The following is a 24,029-nucleotide window of genomic DNA, read 5'->3' as shown; positions in this document are numbered from 1 at the left end:
TTTTCACCCCTGTATGTATTGTGTGTCTGTGTGTGTGTCTGTGAACAGCCTGGAGGCCACAGTTTTCATCCGAAACCGGCCAAATTTGGCCACAATGATCTATGCCTCAAAAGCTCGGACAAGTTCGCTTTTGAAGGAAAAAGGTCATAGGTCAAGGTCACAACTAACAAAAAACTATTTTACTGCCTAGAGACCACAGTTTTTATCCTATTCTCACCAAACTTAGCCACAATGATCAATGACTCATCATATAATTGTGGTTAAATTTTGAAGGGTCAGGGTCAAAGATTAAGTTCCACAAAAAAAAAGAAATAAAAAAAAAAATTTTTTTTAAACCTCAGTGGGAATTGAACCAGCGATCTAAACTGTGAGAGGCTGGATACATAACCACTACACCAAACTCTCATCCACAACTTTACTTTTACACTTACAACTAATAAAAAAAAAATTAAGAATATATATATATTGACATTTTATGTAGGGGAATTTTACAGTAGGCGGAGGTTTGTACTCTCAGAGTACCCTCTAGTTTGAAAATGTGGTTGATCCAAAAGATAAAAATATTACATAAACGTTGATTGTTATAAGTAAGAGTAGAAGTCTTGATCAAGTAAATATTTAACAATTTCGTCAACACTGGTGAGTAGTTCACATTTTTGAATAAAGAATAAAGTACTTACATTCATCTCTAAACTTTGGTTCTGTGTTTGGTCCGACAACGCCAAATATACGAATAATCTCCACCAACATTGAAAGTTCACCTTTGTATTGAGGGTCGTCAAGGAAATGTTGTAATTGTAAATAAACACGATCTAATGTCTAAAAGAGAAACAATTATTATTATTTAAAAAATCTTAAGTTACATAGTAAGAATTAAAATATTATATTATAGTTTAATTGAATTGTATAGTTTGAGGTAATTAATGTTTTTTGTTATTATTATTATTTATTCGTTATACTGGGTAGTCTTTTCAGTCACAGTGTATAGTACTATGATGAGTTTGTGACAGTGGCTGTGTGTGAACTAGTACACCGGGGTAACCTCCCACTCGTCTCGAAAATTTACTAGGTTATTCAAAGTGCACAGTGTATAGTACTAAGATGAGTTTGTGACAGTGGCTGTGTGTGAACTAGTACACCGGGGTAACCTCCCACTCGTCTCGAAAGATGTACTAGGTTATTCAAAGTGCACAGTGTATAGTACTATGATGAGTTTGTATCAGTGGCTGTGTGTGAACTAGTACACCGGGGTAACCTCCCACTCGTCTTGAAAGATGTACTAGGTTATTCAAAGTGCACAGTGTATAGTACTATGATGAGTTTTTATCAGTAGCTGTGTGTGAACTAGTACACCGGGGTAACCTCCCACTCGTCTCGAAAATGTACTAGGTTATTCAAAGTGCACAGTGTATAGTACTAAGATGAGTTTGTGACAGTAGCTGTGTGTGAACTAGTACACCGGGGTAACCTCCCACTCGTCTCGAAAGATGTACTAGGTTATTCAAAGTGCACAGTGTATAGTACTATGATGAGTTTGTATCAGTGGCTGTGTGTGAACTAGTACACCGGGGTAACCTCCCACTCGTCTTGAAAGATGTACTAGGTTATTCAAAGTGCACAGTGTATAGTACTATGATGAGTTTGTATCAGTGGCTGTGTGTGAACTAGTACACCGGGGTAACCTCCCACTCGTCTCGAAAGATGTACTAGGTTATTCAAAGTGCACAGGTTTGTAGGTATTTGTTTGTTGATTTATTTGAGTGTTCTGTTTTATTGTATTATATTATTATTATTATTTGATCATTATTATAATGGGAGAAACTCAACATTTCTTTTCAGAACTACATTAGGTGTACATCCCCATTAGAACTTTTTGGTCAAAATCCTTATCAGATAAATAAACTAAGTAGGTGATTAATTACCTGCATCCTATTATACCCCTGTGATTGTATTAGCTCTCTTGTAATTGATTGATTAGGACAAGGTACATTCTTCAGTATGCCAGGTCAATGGTCAGGCAAAAACTAGCAGAATTCGGCTAGGATCAAAAGGTTTAACGACTTGCCTATCAAAGTTGGACTTATATAAACACATGTCACAGTAGGAGGTTAAGTGACATTTACTCGAAATTTTTCAAAACTTCGGGTAAAAATGAACACATTCTCTAATGGGGCTGTACACGTAATGTACACACGTAATGTACCAAAAAACTTAATATATCAACATATTGTATAATAACAAACATTATTATTACTAACCTCTTTCTGTGTTGTACTCTCTATAATTGCACCAAAAGCAGGAACTGTGGCAATCCTAACCATTCTATATAAAAACACAAACATAATAAAAAATTAACAGAGAAACGTAAAATAATAATATGAAAGTATATAGACAGTATTATCGGTATGATTGTACTAAAAAGATATTTTTTAATAAGGTATGTTTTTTAGTAAATGTTATGATTCTTTATTTTTAATAAATAAAAATATCTGTAATAATTTTTTTTTTTATTCAATCAAAACTAACAGCAATAATTACCACCACTATTACAGGTTTGATACAAACAAAGCCAGGACTGTTTAAAGCACATTGATTGGTCCTAACATTGATCAAGGGCTTCTCTCGTCCAGTGCCCACCTTGACCAGAGGAAAGGCATGGGCCAATAAATCTGAGGCAGATACTAGATGCAGGGGCTGCCATAAGAGTCAGCAATGCTGATTTCAAATGCCCAACAGGACCCCAGCTCCATATACAGCACCCGATATTCCCAGATGGTCTCCCATCCAAGCTCTAACCAGGCCCAATGTTGCTTAACTTCGGTGTTTCAACGTGGTAAAGCAATGAATGAAATGAAGAGTTCCAACAAACAATTACTTTATTATTTATATTATATTATTTATAGCACTTTATAACATTCTGTTATGGCCGGCCTCTTTACAGTTTTGATTTTATGATTTTTCAGGAAAATACCAGGTATACTATAAATGGTCTTAAAACTTACATTTCCTCATCTCCTGCAAGAGTAATGAGTGCTGGAACAATTCGTGATGACACCAATCCTTCATGAATGTTCTTTGAAAGTAACGTAAACATGTTGGCTGTAACGATGCGTACACGCGCCGAGGTGTCAACCACACCGTTCCATAGTACTGTTAACAATAGTTCATGATAGGTAGGGTTGTGACTGAAAATAAGAACATACAATAATAATCTCTCTACTCACCACAAAAGATACTCTGGGGTTTTTCTAAGTGCACCTGATTAATACTGTATGCGTACACTGGACCTCCATTTTTTTTACAAGATAACTTGTTTTACCAGAATTATGAACAAGGAGGGCCTTGAAAATGCGCTAATTTATGGATATATGTTTAGTTACAGTGCCCCAATTTTAACCACAAAGCCACTCAACTCGCCATGTACTGTATAATGAACAAAGGTACTATCTAGACAATAATTACTCCTGTAAGTAGGGAGGGGAGAAGGCGTGATCAGTGGCGTAACGGCTCAGATGAGTGCTCACTGACTAAACCCAGGGGCCCCGGAGCTTATAGGTGCCCATGAGCAGTGCCCAGAAGAAAAAACAGGCATTAAAAACATCCTAGGGCCACTTAGGTTTCCTAAACCAGGAGCCTCAGGCTTCTGTTTTACACCACTGGGTGTGATGTTTAATGTACATGATTATGTAGAAGACTTACTGTAATTCTGCGAATGCTAATTGAATGCTATCCATAGATGCGTGATTGACGGCAAGAGTGGCTATTGTATCTTGTAGGAATGTTGCTAACTGTTTACGATCATCTTCAGTGTTGTAACATGATAGAACACCAGAGACAAACACAGGAACTATTGCTTTGGTTAATGCTGACTGCCCAGATTGTATTAATGTGTCTTTAAATAACAAAAAAAAATTCAGGTTTAAGTATTGTGCCAATAAAAGTATATATATACATTTATATAATATTTTATAATAATATTCTGTTCAATGACATAATAAAACATAAAATTGTCAGTTATATAGTGCCTTTACAAAAATAAAAGCTTTGAAAATTAATGTTCACTAGATGCTAGGTGAACACGAGTTTGGTAACATCGCGTTCAGACCTAAAGCTCTGTTTACACTATCAAACTTCATGTGACAAAAAAAATGTGATGTGCCTAAATATGGTAGTGATATGCTTAAATATGGTAGTATGACATCATCATGTCCATATATGGGCGCATCACATTTTTTTGTCACATAAAATTTGGTAGTGTAGACAGAGCTTAAGACCAGTAAGTTTATAATTGTACTGAGTAGTTCACGCATGTGGACAGACACAAGGATATTTACACAAGTGGGAGCATCCTTATCCTCATTTTTATTTTAGATATGGACAACTTTATACAGATAGGTCAAAGAAAACAACACCCTATACATAAACAAACATGGTTTTCTGTTTAATTAGAAATAAAAAGACTTACCATATTGCTCATCCGGTACATTCAACATGGCTTGAAATTTTGGCTTTAACTGTAAAACAGTAAAATGCAAACAAGTAAGCAAAAGTAGTTTAACATTCAATTGTTCTTATAGATATACTCAATATTAATTAAAGCTTACCCTTGTTTCTGTAAAACTTTTGCCAAAGGTTTTCGAAAGACTGTTCAGAACCTTTGAAAGGGCCTTTATACTATCAACATATAGCATGTCTAGATTGCAGCTAACCTCAAGTAGCCTTGGTAAACTACAATGAAAGAAATAAATTAAATATATTATATATAACAATACTTAGTTATACAATTAATATTATATTTTTAGATCCTGTTTTCCAGTCGATGTTTGCAACACTTCACATTTGCATGTCCCAGCAATGTTCAAGAGAACGAAGCAACTATGAACGATCGCGTAAAAATGTGTAAATATTATCGGTCCAGCTAACCGTAAAACGTTACGTTGACTGGAAAAAAGGCTTAATACATCACATTTTATGCTTTGAATATTTTGAATTAATGTACATACAGTCCTTCAAGAAGGGTATTTATTTAAAATAAACCAGATGCCTGAGAGGATCATGATTTTTATGTGTAATAAATTTACTGGCGCTTTACTGCATAAGCTGTTCAGCAACATTCAACATCCCTCATGTTTACTTAGCATAAATTCAGATCTAAGAAATCTATTAGAAAGGCTAGATACATCTACATACCTTCACTTTCCATATAATAACTATTACCAGGGAGTTGTTTAGACTCTAATAACAACTCCCTCAACAACTATATGCTGACAATTATCAGTGTTAGCAAATCACTCTTTTTACGCCTCATTAAACACAGATAATGATTCACATACTCTTATGTCAAACCATGTATTATTAACTAAACACTGTAGAGAATAGAAACATTAAGCAGAATGAATAAGAAAAAAAGAATACATACTATTCTTTAAGTACCCAACTATAAGTATCCCATTCCTGGTGATTGCTCTGTCCTATATGGCTCTCAAATGCTCCAACGTGAGCCGCCAGCAGCTCACGACTTCCAACTAAAACAGAAAGGTCTAAAAGCCCAGAATATGGCTTTGGAAACCTAGTAACTGAAATAAAATATTAAATATCATAAGAACTTATGAATATGTGCTTTTAATTTTAAAGATTTATTTTCCCCCTAAAAAAAGACAATTTTGTAAACATTTTTTGTTGAATATGCCATTTTAATGAAAACAAAATTAAAGCAAAAAATACCTAAATTGTCTGCAAGACAATGGTTTTTGGTTAAAAATAATCATTTCTTTTGTCTTTTTATAAGTGATAACATTATTCTTTCTATGGAAGTATTCAATTTATTAAAACTACAAAATAACCTATTCAAAGTCTGACTTAATTAATCTTATATTGTTCATGTTTTTGGGGGACAATACATCTTTAAGTTTCAATCAGATATATTATTAATACACATACAAAATAAAGGCTTATATTTTATTCAACTTAAACTGTAGTGTGAATGGTCATTAACTGTACCTTCTAATGGTTGAGCTCCTTCAATATCCAGTCCTTGTGTGAATGGGGCGGATAGCAAAACAGCTGCAAATAGTACAGGCGTCAAGGTTTGTAGTGTTTGACAATACACTTGTATAGAATGTACATCTGCTGCATTGTCAGACGATGGATTGCTTTTCACATTCTGTAAAACATAACACCTGAGCAATTACAAACATAATTCAATGGAATTAAATTTGGAAAAAAATGTATACACACTATGAGATACATTGTTTAATAATAATAATAGTTCATTCTCATATAAGCAAGCTCTCAATGCGCTGTACATAACTTAAAATAGACGAGAAGTGGCAATAAGTTAAATGAATGAAAATCTTGTTTAAAAAGGAAAGACTTCTTCTTGAAAGAGCTTAGAGTGGCACGCTATATGATTGGAATTGTTAAGGAATTCCACAGGGTTGAAGCTGCCACAGAAAAATTTCTTACATTGAAAAGTTTCAACTATTGTAAAAATCAGTGATTCAGTTCTTTCAGCGATTTAGATTTTTTTTAAATAAAGAATACAATTATCATTTATCAGTTAAACTAAAGTTTAATCAATCATAAACAGAAAAAACATGAACCAATCATGGTGCCCCAAAATGTGGTTTTTACAAAGTCATGATTTTTAACGATTTTGGAAGATTTTTAGGCTTTATGGGGTCTAATTTTGAGAGCATTTACTGCAGTCTCAACAAAATTTAAAATAATATAATATACCTTTACAGAGTCTTCAAGTTTCTTAAGCAACTGGCCAATTATTTGTTTTTCTAGACGGCCTAACTCTAAGGCCCAGCTGGAAAAAGACGGCAAGAGCACCTTCAAAGTTGTAGCTACCACTGCTTCTGAACTGTCGTGTAGGCCTCTGCATAGAAGCTCCCAGCCTAGGTTGTACTTATCTTGGTCATCTACCCAAGTGAGAACAACTCCTAGGCTCTTGATGACTGCCTGACGTACTTCATTGGCTTTGTCATCTAACATCATTTGAAGCATGGATAGCAATAGAGAACTACGTATTTCTTTCTGAAATGGAAAAGTTTTAAAGAACATTATTGATGCATCAACAAAACTTTCAAAGATGTATTGTCCGCCAAAAACATGAAAAATGAAGATTAATAAAATTAGACTTTAAATATGCCATTTTGCAGTTTTAATAAAGTTAATCACTTCTGTAAAAAAAGAACTCTGCCAAAAACGGTTAATTTTAACCAAAAACAATTGACTGAAAGACAATTTAAGTATTTTTTGCTTTAAATTACATTTTTTCAGGTAAATATTTTTTTTATCCAGTTTTTACAGCGACATTTTGAAATGATGAGATGTATAGTGCTGTATCATTTGTATGCTAGAAAAGAACTCTAAATTGTTCTAGTTGTCGTCCACACCTGTGCACAATTCAGCCCAGTAGGCTGCAAGTCACAGAGTATTCCCCCACATTTGTGAACACGTATGTTTGATTTGATTTGATTTGATTTATTTCGGCATCAGTACATAAAAAATCACAGACATACAATTAAAAATAGAAAATATAAAAAACCATGAATAAAACAAGAAAGGATGCCAAGGATAACTCCTCTACGGACTTGTTTCCAATGAGGTCCTTTGAAAGAACAGCAAAAAGACATACAATGAAACATATAAAAATTACAAAAAAAACAACAATAGGACTATAAAAAATAGAAGAAGCGCTTATTAAATAGTTTCTAGTGCTAGTCATAGTCATATATACTTTATTGTCCATTTAAAAAACAGAAATGTGATTTGAAAACTGGCAAAATACAAAAATATAAAATACAATTTACAAAAACACACACAAAAAGTTAAGAGGCTAAAAATAAATATAAGATAAGATAAAAATTATCGGTTACATTTTACCTTTGTACTCTGGAGTTATATAAGTGTATAGCATTAGGTACAAACGAGCACCTAAACCGTTTTGTTTTGGTATTAAGTGCACGTAGTCTTATGCCAGAATTCATGAGAGCAAATTGTTTGTGAAGAGGATGTGTTTCATCATCAATGATACTTTTTACTTTTTTTAACACATTTTCTTTATACAAGGATTCAACATCAGGTAAGTGCTCTCCTACTAGTCTCTCCTACTAGTGTACGTTCCTGTAGATATTTTTTAACATTACTTTTAAAACAACAAACAGTTCAGTTTTTGATTCCTTAATGTTAATTGGTAAATTATTCCATTCTTTAAACTTGTAATAAATTGGGAGATCAAAATAGCAGGCAGTGGCTATCAAAGATTTCATCCGGCCTCTAGTATGTTCCAGTTGATGCGCAGCGGTCGGCGATTTCGTTCTATTAAGGCCAATAAGGCACGATTTACAAATAGTTTCTTTCCAGGATCTATTAGAGCCTTAAATATGATGTAGACACTTTTTTTTGTAATGTTTTTGTTTTTGAGTTCGTGTTGTGCCCGTTGGATATTGTGCTCCGCCAACAGAGCAAACAGAATTTCTATGTTTTTCCTAAAACAAATGATAATAAATGATACTTGACTTGACTTGACTAACAATTTATTCAGTGTGAAAAGGATGTTACTTTTCAGTTGAATGACTGTATCTTTCTTTCAAAAACCAGATTTAATGTTTAACTGTGTTATTACTTACAGTCAGATGTGGAGTTAGCACACCACAGGATTCAGCTACTAATAATCTACGTTCTTGGTATTTATGACTAATCTCTTCCCAGCATTGCGGTAATAATTCCTCCTCTAGTCTAGCAGGCCCAACATGCTGGGCAAATGCTACACAACCTCGAAGAATCATTTGTCTACATAAAAAAAAACATGATTAATCATAGTTTGATAGTGTAGAAAGAGATTTACACATTCATTATTAAGGAATTCATAACAAAAAAGCGTGATGTGCCTAAATTTGGTAGTGATGGCTAAATATAGTAGTGATATGACATCATCATATATGGGCATATCACATTTTTTTGTAATTTAAAGTTTAATCGTGTGGACAGGTAAATGAATGAAATGAAATAAGATTTTTAGAAATTTCTAACATATAAACAAAGAGTCTTACAAAAAAAATACAATCCTGACCTAGTGCCAGGGTTGTAAGTCACAACTATTTAAACTCCACTCCCTAAGCATCAAATGAGATTTAGTTTATAAGCACAATATATTATAAAATAATCTATCCATCCTGTAATTGACTGTTGGATGACTATGAAATAATAAAAAATCAAAAAAAATCATCATCTTTAATATTGTATGATTATTCAAACCAACTGTACTAAACTTATATAAATATGAACGCATACAATACACATACTGATAGATCACAAATCTAATGTGGCCTCACTTTAAAACTAATCAATCTCAGATAATCAGATTTACGTGCAGTTCATTAGTATATAATTGATTAATTTGAGTTCAGTGTATACCAGGAAGATGTTAACTACAGAAATATATATTCCTTGGAGTATTCTTGCAATTTAATATTTAGTGTAGAATAATTTATGTAACAGAATTAAGAGAAGTTCATTTTACATACATCTGGAAACAGTTTACATGTAAGTATATGCTATATACCTGTTTCTATATGATATCTATAATATGACAATGCCAAAAGAGGCAATTTGCAGGTAACCTATCTTAAAGATATTTCCCCCTTTTTTTTTGTTGACGACACATAATAAACCAAAAATTGAATCAGAAAAAATAAATATGTACCTGATAAAGACAATCATTATTTATAATATCCTGTCATTTTCTGAATAATCTGAATTCTTATTTTTGTTTTGTTTCTTGGTGAAAGTAAATATCCTTATTTAAACTACTTAAATACTAAAGTTTGATTTTATTCATCATTATTTTTTTTTAATGTTTTGGGGACAATACATAATATATAGTATAATAAGATTGATTTTATTCCTTAATTATGGTCATTAGTTTTCATGTTGTGAGAGCGTTTTCATCAAAGAAAAGTTGAAATGAATATGGAGTAAATAAACATAAAACTTCACATAGAACAGTTGCTAAAGGTTTTGTATAAATAATTCAAAGTCATGTATATCTTGTCAAACATTAAATATTTATTGCATAAAATGTCATCATCTCTTGATATTCTCATATGGCAGGTAAAAAATAAATTTGTTTTTCTTTTGTTAATATAAATGCTTTAAAACAAAGAAAGTGTACAGAATTAGCAGTTAATTATTATTGATATTTTGTTTCCCTTTTGTTGATCTCACAAATACATTCATTACCTTTGTTCCTCATCTGGTTTCTTGATAAGATTAAATAAAATGTTTAGTAATTTATCCCGTTCTCTAGTGTCTGGATGCAGACTGACTGTATACAGTATCACTGGAATTAACTCCTATTATAATAAACAAAATATAAATATATTATTATATTATTATTATTATATAAATATATTATCAAATCTATGTTGAATTATTCATTTCATTCCAGACAAACCACAGACAAAGGTTCAAAGAATTTTGTAAATTAATATTGTTAGTATACTGGTATTACAGAAACATAATTAGCATAATAGCGAAACAAAACATGATAGAGGAAAAGGTAGGCAGCTAAAACACAGGTGGAAGGTCTTACATTTCTCTTCCATCCCGACCATATAAAAAAATAACCTACTGGCAATAAAGAAAACTTGTTTTCTTCCAACCGCTACTAACCATTATTTTTGTGAAGATTTTAGTAGTTAAACGTAAACAAATATTTGTTTAATGTATTTTTATAATAATTAATGATTTGGTGAAAAATAATGACAAAATATCACTACTAATACTTTGAGCACATCACACTAGTTTGATATTGCAGACAGAGACGTCTAACATGTTAATGCCCAAATGACATAAAATGTGATATATATTCAGTATTATTTGGAGTTTTTATGAGTTTGTATGAATATAGAACTAGGTCATAACCTACACACAAACATCTTACATGCTTGGCTATCTATAATTATTTGTTTATTTATCTAATTTATTGATATTTTTGTATATTTTATTCCGTTTGGCTATTAAATATTTTAAATTAAATAAAATAATTATGTATGGAATTTATACATTACCTCTCTTTTGGCAAGTAGAACATTGGGTACAATATGTGGAAGGCATCGAGCTAACATAAGAACAACGCCTTCATCATTTCTGGCAATTTTAGAAACCTCCTCAGCTAGTCTTCCTTCTAATATACTGTCAGCATATGTCAGATTGGTCATTGCTTCTCGGAAGGCATCAGAAATGTTTCTGTATAGCAAATATTCATTATTATAATCGTTTTAACAACCTTTGATAAAAACAAACATTTTAAGTCTGTGTAAGTTGCCAAGAGTTTAAAAACTGAAAGGAAGTGAAATAAATGATAGGTAAAGCTTGGGTTTCAACTTCAGACTTGTGAGTTGACCAATTACAAGCAACAGTTTGGATGATCCATTTATTATGATTGGTCAAATTGCTTACGTCCTTGTGGGAACCAAGCTTAAGTGATGCCAACAGCAGGGCAGGGAGTTGGAGTTTATTCTCTAGTAGGCTGCCATTGTTTTGGGCTGGTAATAATGTACTACAAATTAATCCTGTACTCTACCAATCCTAGGGTCCGGGGTTCAAATCCCTACACAGTTCACAGTACAATTCCTCAAGGCATCTGGTAATATAGCTGTTAGATATGGTTAAAATAAATAACATAGACAATGGTGGTAATCCGCATGATACAAACCTATTTAACTTTTCCTCAGCTCTACCCTCGGGTTCTTCTCTAACAAGACTTCCCTCAAGGTCTGCCCCACCCGTCACATTCCTTTCACTGATATCCCGTCTTTCTAAAGGTTTATCAGACGAAGACAAATTAGCTGATGTATTTGCGACATTTTGCGAAGGTTGCGGTGAACCTACTTGGACGACCACTGAATCTGCCTCGGGACTCGTGTCGGTATCCTGCCCTCTCATGTCTGCTGAGGTAGATTCGTTTTTCTTTGGTGACACTATAGGACTGATCATAGGTGTTGACATTTTTGGTGCATTTAATTCTTGAATATCTCTAAAAAAAATAATATAAATGAATGAATAAGGATTTATTATATAATTTATATAATATTATTTATTATATATAGAGTGATATCATGAAAGCCGGTTTTACCAGAAAGATGTACAGGAATAAATTGTTTTTTAACTGTAAAATAAACATGACACTTAATTAATAGTGAGAAGCCTACACATTAAAAACATTGAACAAGAATAATCAGAGACTACTTGTTAATAGGATTGGTAAAGTACAAATATTTGACACTTTGTTTTGTATTTATCCTACAATATACACCTAAAACACACCTAAGATTTGGTACTAAATTGCTTTTTATACATAGTCTTAAACTGATTTTAATTACTTTTTGTTTTTGTTCAGGCACTTTCAACACAAGCTTTTGCTTTCCAGGAATTGTGCCTCCTTCATAATATTGTTTATTCATTTTAAAGATGGACAAAAAATTTTTTGTTTTAACTACCTTACTTCTCGTTATGAATTTTGTATTATTTATATTTTGTATATTATGAAGGAAATAAATGTTACTATGAAATGAAATGAATTTGAAGTGGATTTAATAGAACAATTGGAGAACACTGGAGGTGGAATCTGAAATGATATTTTTACAAAATGCTTTGACACTAATAATAGAAATAATAATTTGACTTATTACCTTTCAAGTATTTCAATCTGCTTTTTTAATGTTTCCTTTTCTTCATTTAATGTGATTACTTGTTCAGTTAATTTCACCAATTGTTCATCCTAGAAATAATATTTAAAAAATGTATTATTACGGTACAGCTAAATATTTATTTTAAAATAAATATACATTATACAATTTTAATATTAAATCAAAGAATAATTGTTTTACTATTCAGTCTTAATTATTTTAATTTATTTTTTAAATATCATTTATATTGTATTCTGATGAATTGCCACTATTATTATTAGTTTGTATCAATTGAACTTGGTGAATCATCATGAAATGAATGCTTTAGGCACTTTCTGCCTGCAATTTAATTTATGTTACTGTGCAATGAAAAGCCATCTAATTTATAGGTTTTTCCCTCATTTAGAATGCATACAGATTTTCTAATGGTATAGTCATGATATATGCATGTACAGTATCATAAGATTATCTGTCTTCTGTAAAACTCGGTCTACACTATCAAACTTTATGTGACCAAAAAAATGTGATTGATGTGATTTTTGTCAAACTAGTTTGATAGTGTAGGCACAGCTTAAGATGAGAGGTGTAACTGATGATGAGATGAAATTACTGGGACCCAAATGATAATAATACAAAACAACATTTTATGATAAACATTAAAAAATAAAAATAACTTACAAATTGTTTTCTTTCCTCTTCAGCTACTTGAACTTGATCCGCCTCAACTTCTTCCGCTTGCTCCTCCATCACCACATCCTCTCCACATCCAATGTCTCTGGTCTCTTTGGCAGGGATAACATGGTTGCCATAGTCACGATATAGATGTAGAACATCAGGAGGACGAGATATATTCAATCCAACATCATCCCAGTCATCAAAATCCTACAAAACAACATTTTAATTTCTCATAAAGTTTTTACTAAAGCTCTGTATCTACTGTACACTATCAAACTTTATGTGACAAAAAAACGTGATGTGCCCATATATGGACATGATGATGTCATATCACTACAATATTTGAACATTACAGTAATTATCATTATTTGCGTACATCACTATCATATTTGGACATATCACTACCATATTTGGGCACATCACACTGTTTTTGTCAAACTACTGTAGTTTGATAGTTTACAGACGGAGGGAGCATAATACCAGAAGGTATATTATGATTCAGCCAATCAGAAACAATGTTACAGATTATGAAAAAAGGCATGGGTCTAACAGTATTGTCAACAACAGTATCATGTTTGTAAAGTTGCCAATGCCATTTGTTTGAAGTAATACAGTCAGTATGAGCATTTCTTCATCCACAATTTTTATTTTCTAGTAAATTGCTTTTTTTAACATCAAACTACAGTATAGTATTTATTGTAATCTAATAATATAAAATTCTCTATCAGTATCATGCGGTTTTGTTGCATAGAAATGCATCTTCACAAATGTAAATATTCACAAAACAATGTAAATAAAAACAATAACTATTTGTATATGATGATACTATGCATAATCAAATAAAATGACTTTACTAAAATTACAATACAGTATTGTCTAAAATGTACAATGTTGATTAGACTACCCATATTGTAGCTTTCATTTTGCTTCGATTAACAACCTACCAATCGACGTGTCATCAGTCATCGTCAGGACCAAGAAACCATCAAAACTGTGCCAAGATCCCCTAACCAAGATTCTTCAAACTCGCAACCTTCTGCTTTATATGCAGATGTCCTAACCATTAGACCACTGGGGCTTTCATGTAAATAATTTATTCTCCAAGTAGGATTCCAGCCTAACATCTGGAATAGCCCTAATCTTTTTAAAGAGTTCTTATAATTCACTGGGATTATTTAGTGACTTTACAAGGATCACATATTCAAGTTTTTTCTTTTTACTAAGAAATATTAGTTGAGCACACAGGCTTTTAATATGTTCCTTTCTGTACAAAGTAAGAATAAACTCCATGTATATGAGTGGTAATAACAGTTCTATGATCGATAAAAAAAGCTGAATGTTTTATTTATTCATTCATTTTTTATTTCTTTTATAACCATTTTATTTACATTACTGCTCAAAAGCCCCAAATACAATATCATACCATTTTTCAATTATCACAAAACGGTACAGGGTTCAGTAATAGCTTTCCTGCCCCAAACTAGTTATCCATTCATAGAGCATTAAGGAAGAAAGTCTATCTGGTGATTATAAACTACAAAATGGATCTAATTCTTTTGTTTTAGTTGATTGAATTGAAGATTGAAATGTTTTTTTAGAAATAGAGTATGATGATGTTTAAATTTTGTAACAATTATATCTGATGTACTGTAAGTAACTGATATTCATAGTTGAATGTATTACGACAACTTTACTGACAACCATATTTTGACAATGTAATATTAGGGCTCGCCGTAAATTGCTGTGTCCTTATACTTTTAAAATGTTTATAAATTAAAATTCAAAAAAGTGTTCTAACCTGATCCTCATTCTCATCTGAGAACGTAATTGATGTTAGCTTGTACTCATTCTTCAACAGATATTCATTAATGAGAAAGTTCAACGCACGCTTCTCATGAGGTTTCAATAAGTCCTGCTAAAAAAGAAAATTATTGTTTATAGGCAAAACTTAATCAATTGAATGAGAAAAAAACGTAGAGGATCAAGGTTTGGGGTTTTGGATTTTTTCAAGTGCAAATAATTATAAATATACTTTAAATATCAATTAACAAAATCGAGAAATAATTTCCAAGTAATTAATTTGAAAGTGTGATGTTCTTTTTATATCAATCACCAGAATTTGCAAAGTTGGTAAATTTACAAAAAGAATACTGTATTTTTTAACTTGTTTTTTTATTTTTTATTGTATCAACAAAAAATAATGTTATTTCCACTTCACCTTTGTATCAGTGGCACACTTCAACTTGTGAAGGTGTGTCCATTAACATTTAAAAAAAGGGAAAACACAATTTCAAAAGATACATTGGTTAAAGTACTGGATCAACAAAAAAGAACAATAAATCAATTACCATATTTATTTTAATAAACTCCTCATCCCGAACACCTCCCTAGGGCAGTGTTTGGAATAAACGCCCCGCCACATACATTACATGCAATATTTACAATATTACACACTTTTTGATATTGGGTTTGTTGTATTTTCTTTCATATTTAGGGAGAATTTTGTGATAATACATGTTACAATATTACATCCCAAAAAAATTAACGCCTCCCTCGGATAAACACCCCTCTAAAAAAACCTCCTGAACAATAAACACCCTGGGGCGTTTATTTGAGTAAATATGGTAATCGATCACAATTCAATAAAATGAAAATAGATTTCATTTAATGACTTACAGGTACCTCACTACTTGATGAAACATTATCATTTTTACTGTGAGTAGGTGACGATAATTCACACTCTAAAAAAAGAAAAAATAACAAATGTAAAAAAACTTAAAATTCAACAAAAGAATCTACGTAGAAGACTCCTTTTGAAGGGCTTAAAATAAGAAAAATTGGCTTCCCTCTTTACTATGTACTACTACTATTACTACTGGGAGACTATCCTGTGCTCAGCTTTCCCCTTTCCCAACATTATATTATATAATGCTATAAAATAACACAATTATTATTCTTCTTTATAAAAAATCAATTCTCTATACTATTAATACATGTATTGAATACTGTCAACATTATTCATAATAGTTTTTCCTCTAATTTTTATGCTGGTAAAATATTTGAATGAATGTAAGGATTATTAATCCCTTTCTACAAAGGTACTATTGCTGTAACTACAGTACAGTGTATGGAAAATATAATAATAATAATAGTGTTTTGTATTCAAAAGAGAACAATACACAAATTACATACAACAATTGGGGAAATCATAGATTATTTATATCAGAGAGACCCATTGTTCACATTGTATTCATTCTAGATTAAACTTCATCCACTCTCAATGTAAATTATGATATCAATTATCATCACCAATATTGTAAATAATGTATGTGCAGGTTACTACTGTACTAATATGTTTCAGATAAAATATGATTCAATAATAGTAAGTCTCTCTTTTTTTGTAGAGTTTTTTAATCATAAGTACGTAAATTATAACTTTCGTAAATACAGTAGTATTATAATAAGTAGCAGCCTTCGATCTGATGATTCAAGTGTTGAATTTTGTATTGAAATAAAGTTAAAGTTATAACGTTGGTAGCAAAGATGAAGTAAATAAATTTAATTAACCACTTTATGATTGATTATGATTTTGATATTGATTATGATTATAATGATTGGTTTATTTTATTTCCTTGTTTGTTTAATAATAAAAACACAATAGCTGAAAATAATTATATGAAATGAAGTAATTGTGAATAATAATAATACATGCATATGTATTCTTCTAAATAATGACAGAGACAAAAGACACTTTTGAGAAATCAACATTTGGATCTACAATATTTAATCATTAAGAATCCTGAAAATAATGAGATTCTTGAAAATGATCAAATACTAATAGTACAATAGATGTTTTGTTACTCTACACTCGTCTATTATCTAAAATCATTTACTCAATCTCCTGGTATAATATAAATATGTTGCCAAGTAAGACATTGTCGTTACATGGAATGTCCATAATTTACTTCATAACATTGAAAAGCTTTTAATAATAAGGATTCATCTGACTCTCTGCGTAAAGAAGGCATTAATATTAATAATTAATATTTCAAAATTTACAATACAAAAGCTTAGTTTAATGGATAATTAAATTCAACCTCAAACCAGTGAGTTGTCTTGTAATTACTCCCTACTCAAACTTAATCAATCAACATAGAGAGTGTAAGGACTTATGACAACGAAAAATTATGTACAGTACATGCAAGTTAGTAAAAGGAAAATGCAAAAAATGATTAGTTTTCTGACAAAATCTGGAATAATTTATACTAAAGTAAATAATTTACTGTAAAATAATTTATAGACTTCAACAAACTCCAAACTGCCCATTGATGATATAGGCTACTGAAAATTAATTCATTCATTCCATTTTTCTGGATATTAATGGAATCTTTTAATGTCTGTATTTAATAAAACAATTTGTTTACAGTTTGTTTATATTTTACAATTGTGCTTAGTAGAATCATGGACATATTTAATTTATAGGTCAATGGTAGAGGTTTTAGATTCATTACAAATTAATTACTAAATAGTATCATAAAGATTAAATTATAAATCATATTTTTAAATCATTGAAATTAGGACATTCTAATTAATTCCAGATATACAGTACTGTAAGAATAAAATGTGAAAAATGTCTACTTTATGAGGTATATCTCGCTCTTCGAGGAGAAAGGGCTATTATCGGTTTATCCAGGTAAGCTAGGCACAAAATAGACTGTTTATCACTAAATGTAAAGGATTATAAAGAACTATATAAAGGTTTGCTAATAAAGAACTTTTTTTAGTATTAAATTACAGTAATCGGTCGTCGGTTATTAGATATTAACAAACTTTTATTTCACAGTACATTAGCACAGGTATAATAAATGATGAATATTATTAAGATTGCTGTCTTTTGATAAAAATTTTGCAGCTGGTTAAAAAAAATAATCAATTGTTAGTCATACTGCTAGAATTTAGTTAAATGCACAGAACATTATGAAAAAAATAAAGCTCCTATACATTTTAACATAATACACCAAATTTGCATTAATTGGAACCAGCCAAAATGATTATACAATGAAAATTAGTATTACCTGCGGCCTCTGTTAAATTTACTCTTAGTGATTTAATTGTTTCTTTCGCTTTTCTTAATTCAAATTCTAAAACGGCACATCGTTCATCTGCCTGATTAACACCGTCATCAGAGTAACGGGCAAAATCCAAAGAGTCAAAGGTCGCGACACTGGAAGTACGTTCTGACAGAAAACAAAACAAAGGGTTAGGAGTGAAACAATCATAACTGAAAGTAAAATAAATATAAAATAAATACAAACAATATAAATACTAAATATACAAGAGGTTCAGATTTAGAAAAACACAAAACAGGAAACTACAGTACTAACTATATAAATACAGCACATACACCAAGCAATGAATGAAAAGGATTTAATATTTCGCCATCCCATTCCATGGCTAAATAAAGATATGGTACCGTATCCATACTTCTAAAAACTAAGGTCTATTGTAATTATTATAGAGTGCTTCCGTTTGCTAATGGTACGGTAAAAGTTCCTAAATATTAAAAACCTAACCCTCTAAATAATCTCTCTGAAACAAAAAAAAACGTGAAGTAGAGAATCCATCAGATCCATCAACTCGAGCCAGCGGGATATGACCGGTTGGGCCGCCGACAAGTTGAGCCGCCGGTGATTTCTATGAAACGCCCAGTGCATGCGTCTTTTACGACATTTCGCGTAGTGATTAGGATGGTGTCCTAGTACATAAGTTCATGGTCTTGGTTTATTGTGTCATGAAAATAAATAATATATAATTACATATTATAATTAACAACACAGCAAAGGAAAGTAGTAATATTTAATAATGTAATTGTTTTTAATCTTTCGAGGAAAAAATTCAGTGCACTCATAATTTTTCTCGCCACGTGTAGGCCTACCACGTAAAGTCATGTTAGGCCATCGGGTGAAGAAAAAAAAGCCACTAGAAAACACTTTTCGCTCCAACCTCTTTAGTATACAAAAAATTGTCATAGATCAATCTATTAACATGTTTTAAGTAATAATTTGAACTTTTTCACCAAAATACCGTATCACATAAGCACAATTATCTTGATAAAAGACCATCGCTAGCCCGAAAGATTAAAAACATCCCGCTGAAGTAACAGGCAAAAAGCGTGGACGAGTACCGTGGTAATTGTACGTTGTTACGTCCCGACTCGTTAGATCGCGTCAATTAAAATCTAATCGCGTCACTGTCAAGGTAAAACGCGTCAGGCTAAGTCAAGTCGCGTCATAAGTTAAATTACTGTAGTTTATTTAATTTACAATTATAAACGAGTGTCTGCCATCAAATACACGTTATATATATAATTCTAAAAGCATTTGAATTATTTCTTTATTTCTATCAATACTTTTGAAAATTAAACCATTTAATTAAGACCACAACACATTTCAACTAAATTTTAATGTTTAGATTTACAAGATACAAGATAACTTCATCAACGAAAGATTTGAAATTGGTTTTTCTCATGGCAACTTAATATAAAAATAGAATAAAATCATTTAAATGTTAAAACACAAAGTAAAATACACAGTACTGTAAAATATGTACAGATAAGATGCATATACAGAATTTACAAATTACAAAAATAAAAGGATACTAATGCTATCAGATTTATATATTTTATCCGTTATATAATTCAACATGAATGAACATACGGTAAGTAATATTGGTATAGTTGCAGAGATCGGTTACCCTAAGGCATAACAGGAAGGACCACGTGAAGGTTCTCTGTCATTCTTCCCACATGTAGGGAATATAATGTATGCATGAGAGTACAATTCTAGACTAACATGGCACAACATTGATCCCTTTATTATTGTAGGCATTTTGAACCAAGTTCAAGTCAAGTCACAAGTCAAAAACCAGGGCTGTGGTCAAAATCCATACTAATGTAGTATGTTAACTTCTACAGCTTACATAACAAATACTACATTTTGAATGTAGGGATGAGGCACATAATGCATGGAAGCACAATTGCTCTAACATGGCACAACATTGATCCCTTTATTATTGTAGGCATTTTAAACCAAGTTCAAGTCAAGTCACAAGTCAAAAACCAGGGCTGTGGTCAAAATCCATACTAATGTAGTATGTTAACTTCTACAGCTTACATAACAAATACTACATTTTGAATGTAGGGATGAGGCACATAATGCATGGAAGCACAATTGCTCTAACATGGCACAACATTGATCCCTTTATTATTGTAGGCATTTTGAACCAAGTTCAAGTCAAGTCACAAGTCAAAAACCAGGGCTGTGGTCAAAATCCATACTAATGTAGTATGTTAACTTCTACAGCTTACATAACAAATACTACATTATAAATGTAGGGAATATGAAATTGTGCATGAAAGTACTTTAATGCTCTAACATGACACAAAATTTATCCCTTCATTATAAACAATGATTATTGTTAGGCAAAATAATACAGTGCATTAAACAAGTCACAAGTAAAATACAGTAAGTAAAAGGTATTAAAAAGCCTATGCAAAGAGGTCATCCAAACAGATATCATCAAGCTCTTCATCTTCTGATTCATCATCAGCTTTGTTTTCCAGTCTATTCTCGCAGTTGGTGCAGCGGCAGAGATCAGAGCATTTCATACTTGATTTTTTGCATTGACACCTTCCTTGGTTGCATCCAGACTTACAACCACATTTTATTATTTCTAATAATGTCTGCGGTGCTGGGTCCTGAGTCATCCATTTTACACTAATTTTTGAATCATCCACTGTCCATCCATGTTCATTTGGTGATGGTGCGTTGACTACAGGAGTTGTTGCCATACGACAAATTGTAGATTGATAATTGCACCGTTTTATGTGCTGTAGAAGTGCATCCTGACATGGTGGCAAACATTTCTCAGATGCTGTTTTGCAGAATGACAAATACCTTGCTTCATTGATAAGACTTACATTTTTATGACCATAAAGCAAACAAACAAATCGTTCTAGTGAAATTAACAGCTGGTCAGACATAGAAAATGAAGACCCTAATTCTTGAAAAACATCAAGGTACTCATCAGCATTAGACATCACCTCCATTGCTTTTTTCTTGCCTTTTCCATAAAAAGCACTTGTGGAATCACAACCCGTGAACACGTGTAGCCCAATAAGAGCTCTGCACAAGCGCAATCCTAGGATGTCAGCTAGCTTGTTGATCTTGATAATCCGTTTTGTGTTGTTGTGTCCCGTCATAAAAAATACCTGCGACTGAATTGTTTCGGCATGACTTAAAGCAAGAATGGCCACATCTGTGTCAGGACTTTTGATAATTATACTTGAGTGTGAATAACTGGCATGCTCAGCATGTAGAATTAATCTAGTATCCGCTTCCTCATGGTCACAAAACAATTCCGGCACATTAACAGCATTGCAAACACCATCTGTCCAAGTCAATTTATGGCAATGACTTCCATGAGTAACATAGACTGGAAATGATATTGTGATACCTGTTGATTTTGACCAAGTTTCAAAAATAAATTCTATAAGAGCCTCTTTGTTTTGTCCATTTGACAAGAATTTCTTGTATTGCTTTGGGGTTTTCTGTTCTTGTCCATAGATTTTGATGACCTCTGATCCCTTTCCAGCTCGTTTTTCACGTTCAAGATTTTTAATGCTGACAATTGGATATTTGTCACAAACAAAATCCACCCGCGAACATTTGTATGATGAGGCAATAAACTGTAGTTGCTTCAAAATGTTCATAGCTAATTCTTCAAGTGTATTTGGTATGTTGCGTTTACTAATAGCTTGAAGTAGTGCCATTGCATCAATCATGAGTGCACTATTTGGATCAGGTTTTGATGTGTAAATTGAGTTGTCACCTTTGCCTTCCAAAATCTTTAGCAGTGAACTTTTGTCTGTCTTTACCAAGGATTTCGGACCGTTGGCCAATGGAAAGGGAATATCACCCAGACAGAATGACATAACCTCCTTCATGTTAATGCCACGAGTTTGCCCAACAACAAGCAGTCGGGAGTACAGCTCTTTATTCCCTTTCACTATAGTTGTAGAACTTATTTTTGTTTGCTTGTAGTTGTCTTGAAAGGTTTTCAATTTCTTTTGCTTAACTGTTGCAAACAATGAGGTCGTTCCAGTACTGCAGATCCTGCTTTTTAAGAATTCATCTGCTTCTTTCTCCCCAACATCATACGCTGTCAGAAGATCTGAACGGACTTTTTCAATAGCCACTGCACCTGAACTTATGTTTAACAATTCTTCACTGGAACATGTAAACGGGTTGACCATGCTACAGGTTGTAGACTTGACAGATTCCACTAAGTCCCTGATCATTTTGATTCGTGTGCCATCAAGTTCTTTTGAATTACGAAATTCAGTTTCAAATCCGCACATCCTCTCACAGGATCTGGCAATCTCCGCACGTTCAGGTTGGGCTAGCAACCAACGTTGAACTGCAGATCTGTTCAATGTGAACCTTTTGATACCTCCTTGTATTTTGCAATCTCGGTTTAAGGTTTCTTCTATAGTCTGGTCACATGCTATAGATGCAAATGGATATCTGTCTTGTCGTTGAACAGTCCATGTTCCCTGCTGACATATGTCTTTGTAGACTTTCGGGTGGGTCCTCTCTAATTCTAGCATCTCTACCCAGTAGGCTGGCAGGTACCTGGCATAGTTGGTTCGGTCATATGAATAAAACCATGGTAGCATCATCCTGATTGTGGCTAGATGAAGTTGCCAATCAGACGTTCTAGTTGCTCGTATGAACGATAACAGCAACGAAACCATATCAAGGTAAGAGCTCCAAAAGTCAAAAGTTGGATCATCTTTCCTCTTCATCGTTATGTAACATTCATACATGCCGTAAATGTCTTGAATATCATCTCTATGACTTTGAACATCTTTCCAATCAATTCCTTCCAATTGGGAAATGGTAGTGTCATATTGACCTTCTTCAAGTGAATCAAGATAGGCATGGAATCTCAGTTGTTCAAATGTCTCAAATATAATTTTATGAGTATGTATGGCTCGATTGTAGTGATGACCTGAAAGAACTCCTTTTATCGATCCACCAGCAACAACACCTGCCTCAACAAGAATATCTTGAAAACCGGTATCGCTAAATCTCTTTCCAATAATGGACATAAAGGACATGCAGGTGTGAAATTCACCTAGGCGAACAACGAGTCTACTCTTCAAATTGTCATCAGCCCATCGAATTTCTTGTACTTTTGCATAAATAGCCTGGTCAAAGACACAGACTATATGCGGTAACATGAACCTATTTGCCATATCAATACTTTTGTATATCACAGTATTAATAGTTGTCAATTCTGTAGCAGAGGCTTCTATCACAGGTAAGTAGTGAATTGCAGTTTTTTGGATACTGTAGTTGTGGGTAGTGATGTTGTAGCCTGTCCATCCAGGTATGGACGCACCGCCATATAGCCTTGCCATCAAAAATCTGAAATCTGCTTCTTGGGAAGGAGTGAGAAGTGATTTCCAGTTATCAACAGACAAGCTTTCTGGATCGTGAACATTGCATGATGGACCAACACGCTTTACACGATTGTATTCATTCAGCTCAACTTCCACATGTTTAAATTTACGGATACCTTTTTTAATGA

General features: G+C 32.4%; 1 protein-coding gene across 2 annotated transcripts in view; it reads right to left on the bottom strand.

The window, feature by feature from the left end:
* The window catches only part of LOC140056700 (RAB11-binding protein RELCH homolog), a 33,964-nt gene that overhangs the window by 5,916 nt on the left and 4,019 nt on the right, over window positions 1-24,029 (bottom strand). For both annotated transcript variants that reach the window (XM_072102164.1, XM_072102165.1), the window contains exons 2-19: window positions 18,452-18,613; window positions 16,053-16,117; window positions 15,175-15,291; window positions 13,380-13,583; window positions 12,705-12,793; window positions 11,729-12,049; window positions 11,082-11,259; window positions 10,252-10,364; window positions 8,640-8,802; window positions 6,739-7,041; window positions 6,001-6,163; window positions 5,420-5,576; window positions 4,605-4,728; window positions 4,466-4,514; window positions 3,700-3,892; window positions 3,003-3,185; window positions 2,259-2,322; window positions 681-819 (exon numbers count right to left, since the gene is read on the bottom strand). In XM_072102164.1, coding sequence (XP_071958265.1) covers window positions 681-819; window positions 2,259-2,322; window positions 3,003-3,185; window positions 3,700-3,892; window positions 4,466-4,514; window positions 4,605-4,728; window positions 5,420-5,576; window positions 6,001-6,163; window positions 6,739-7,041; window positions 8,640-8,802; window positions 10,252-10,364; window positions 11,082-11,259; window positions 11,729-12,049; window positions 12,705-12,793; window positions 13,380-13,583; window positions 15,175-15,291; window positions 16,053-16,117; window positions 18,452-18,613 — 2,787 coding nt within the window. The remainder of the gene's footprint in view (window positions 1-680; window positions 820-2,258; window positions 2,323-3,002; window positions 3,186-3,699; window positions 3,893-4,465; window positions 4,515-4,604; window positions 4,729-5,419; window positions 5,577-6,000; window positions 6,164-6,738; window positions 7,042-8,639; window positions 8,803-10,251; window positions 10,365-11,081; window positions 11,260-11,728; window positions 12,050-12,704; window positions 12,794-13,379; window positions 13,584-15,174; window positions 15,292-16,052; window positions 16,118-18,451; window positions 18,614-24,029) is intronic.

This window comes from Antedon mediterranea, chromosome 8 (genome assembly GCF_964355755.1).
Source record: "Antedon mediterranea chromosome 8, ecAntMedi1.1, whole genome shotgun sequence".
NCBI classification, from domain to species: domain Eukaryota; kingdom Metazoa; phylum Echinodermata; class Crinoidea; order Comatulida; family Antedonidae; genus Antedon; species Antedon mediterranea.
Note: the sequence above shows the minus strand (reverse complement) of the source record. Positions and strands in the feature narration are given on the sequence as shown.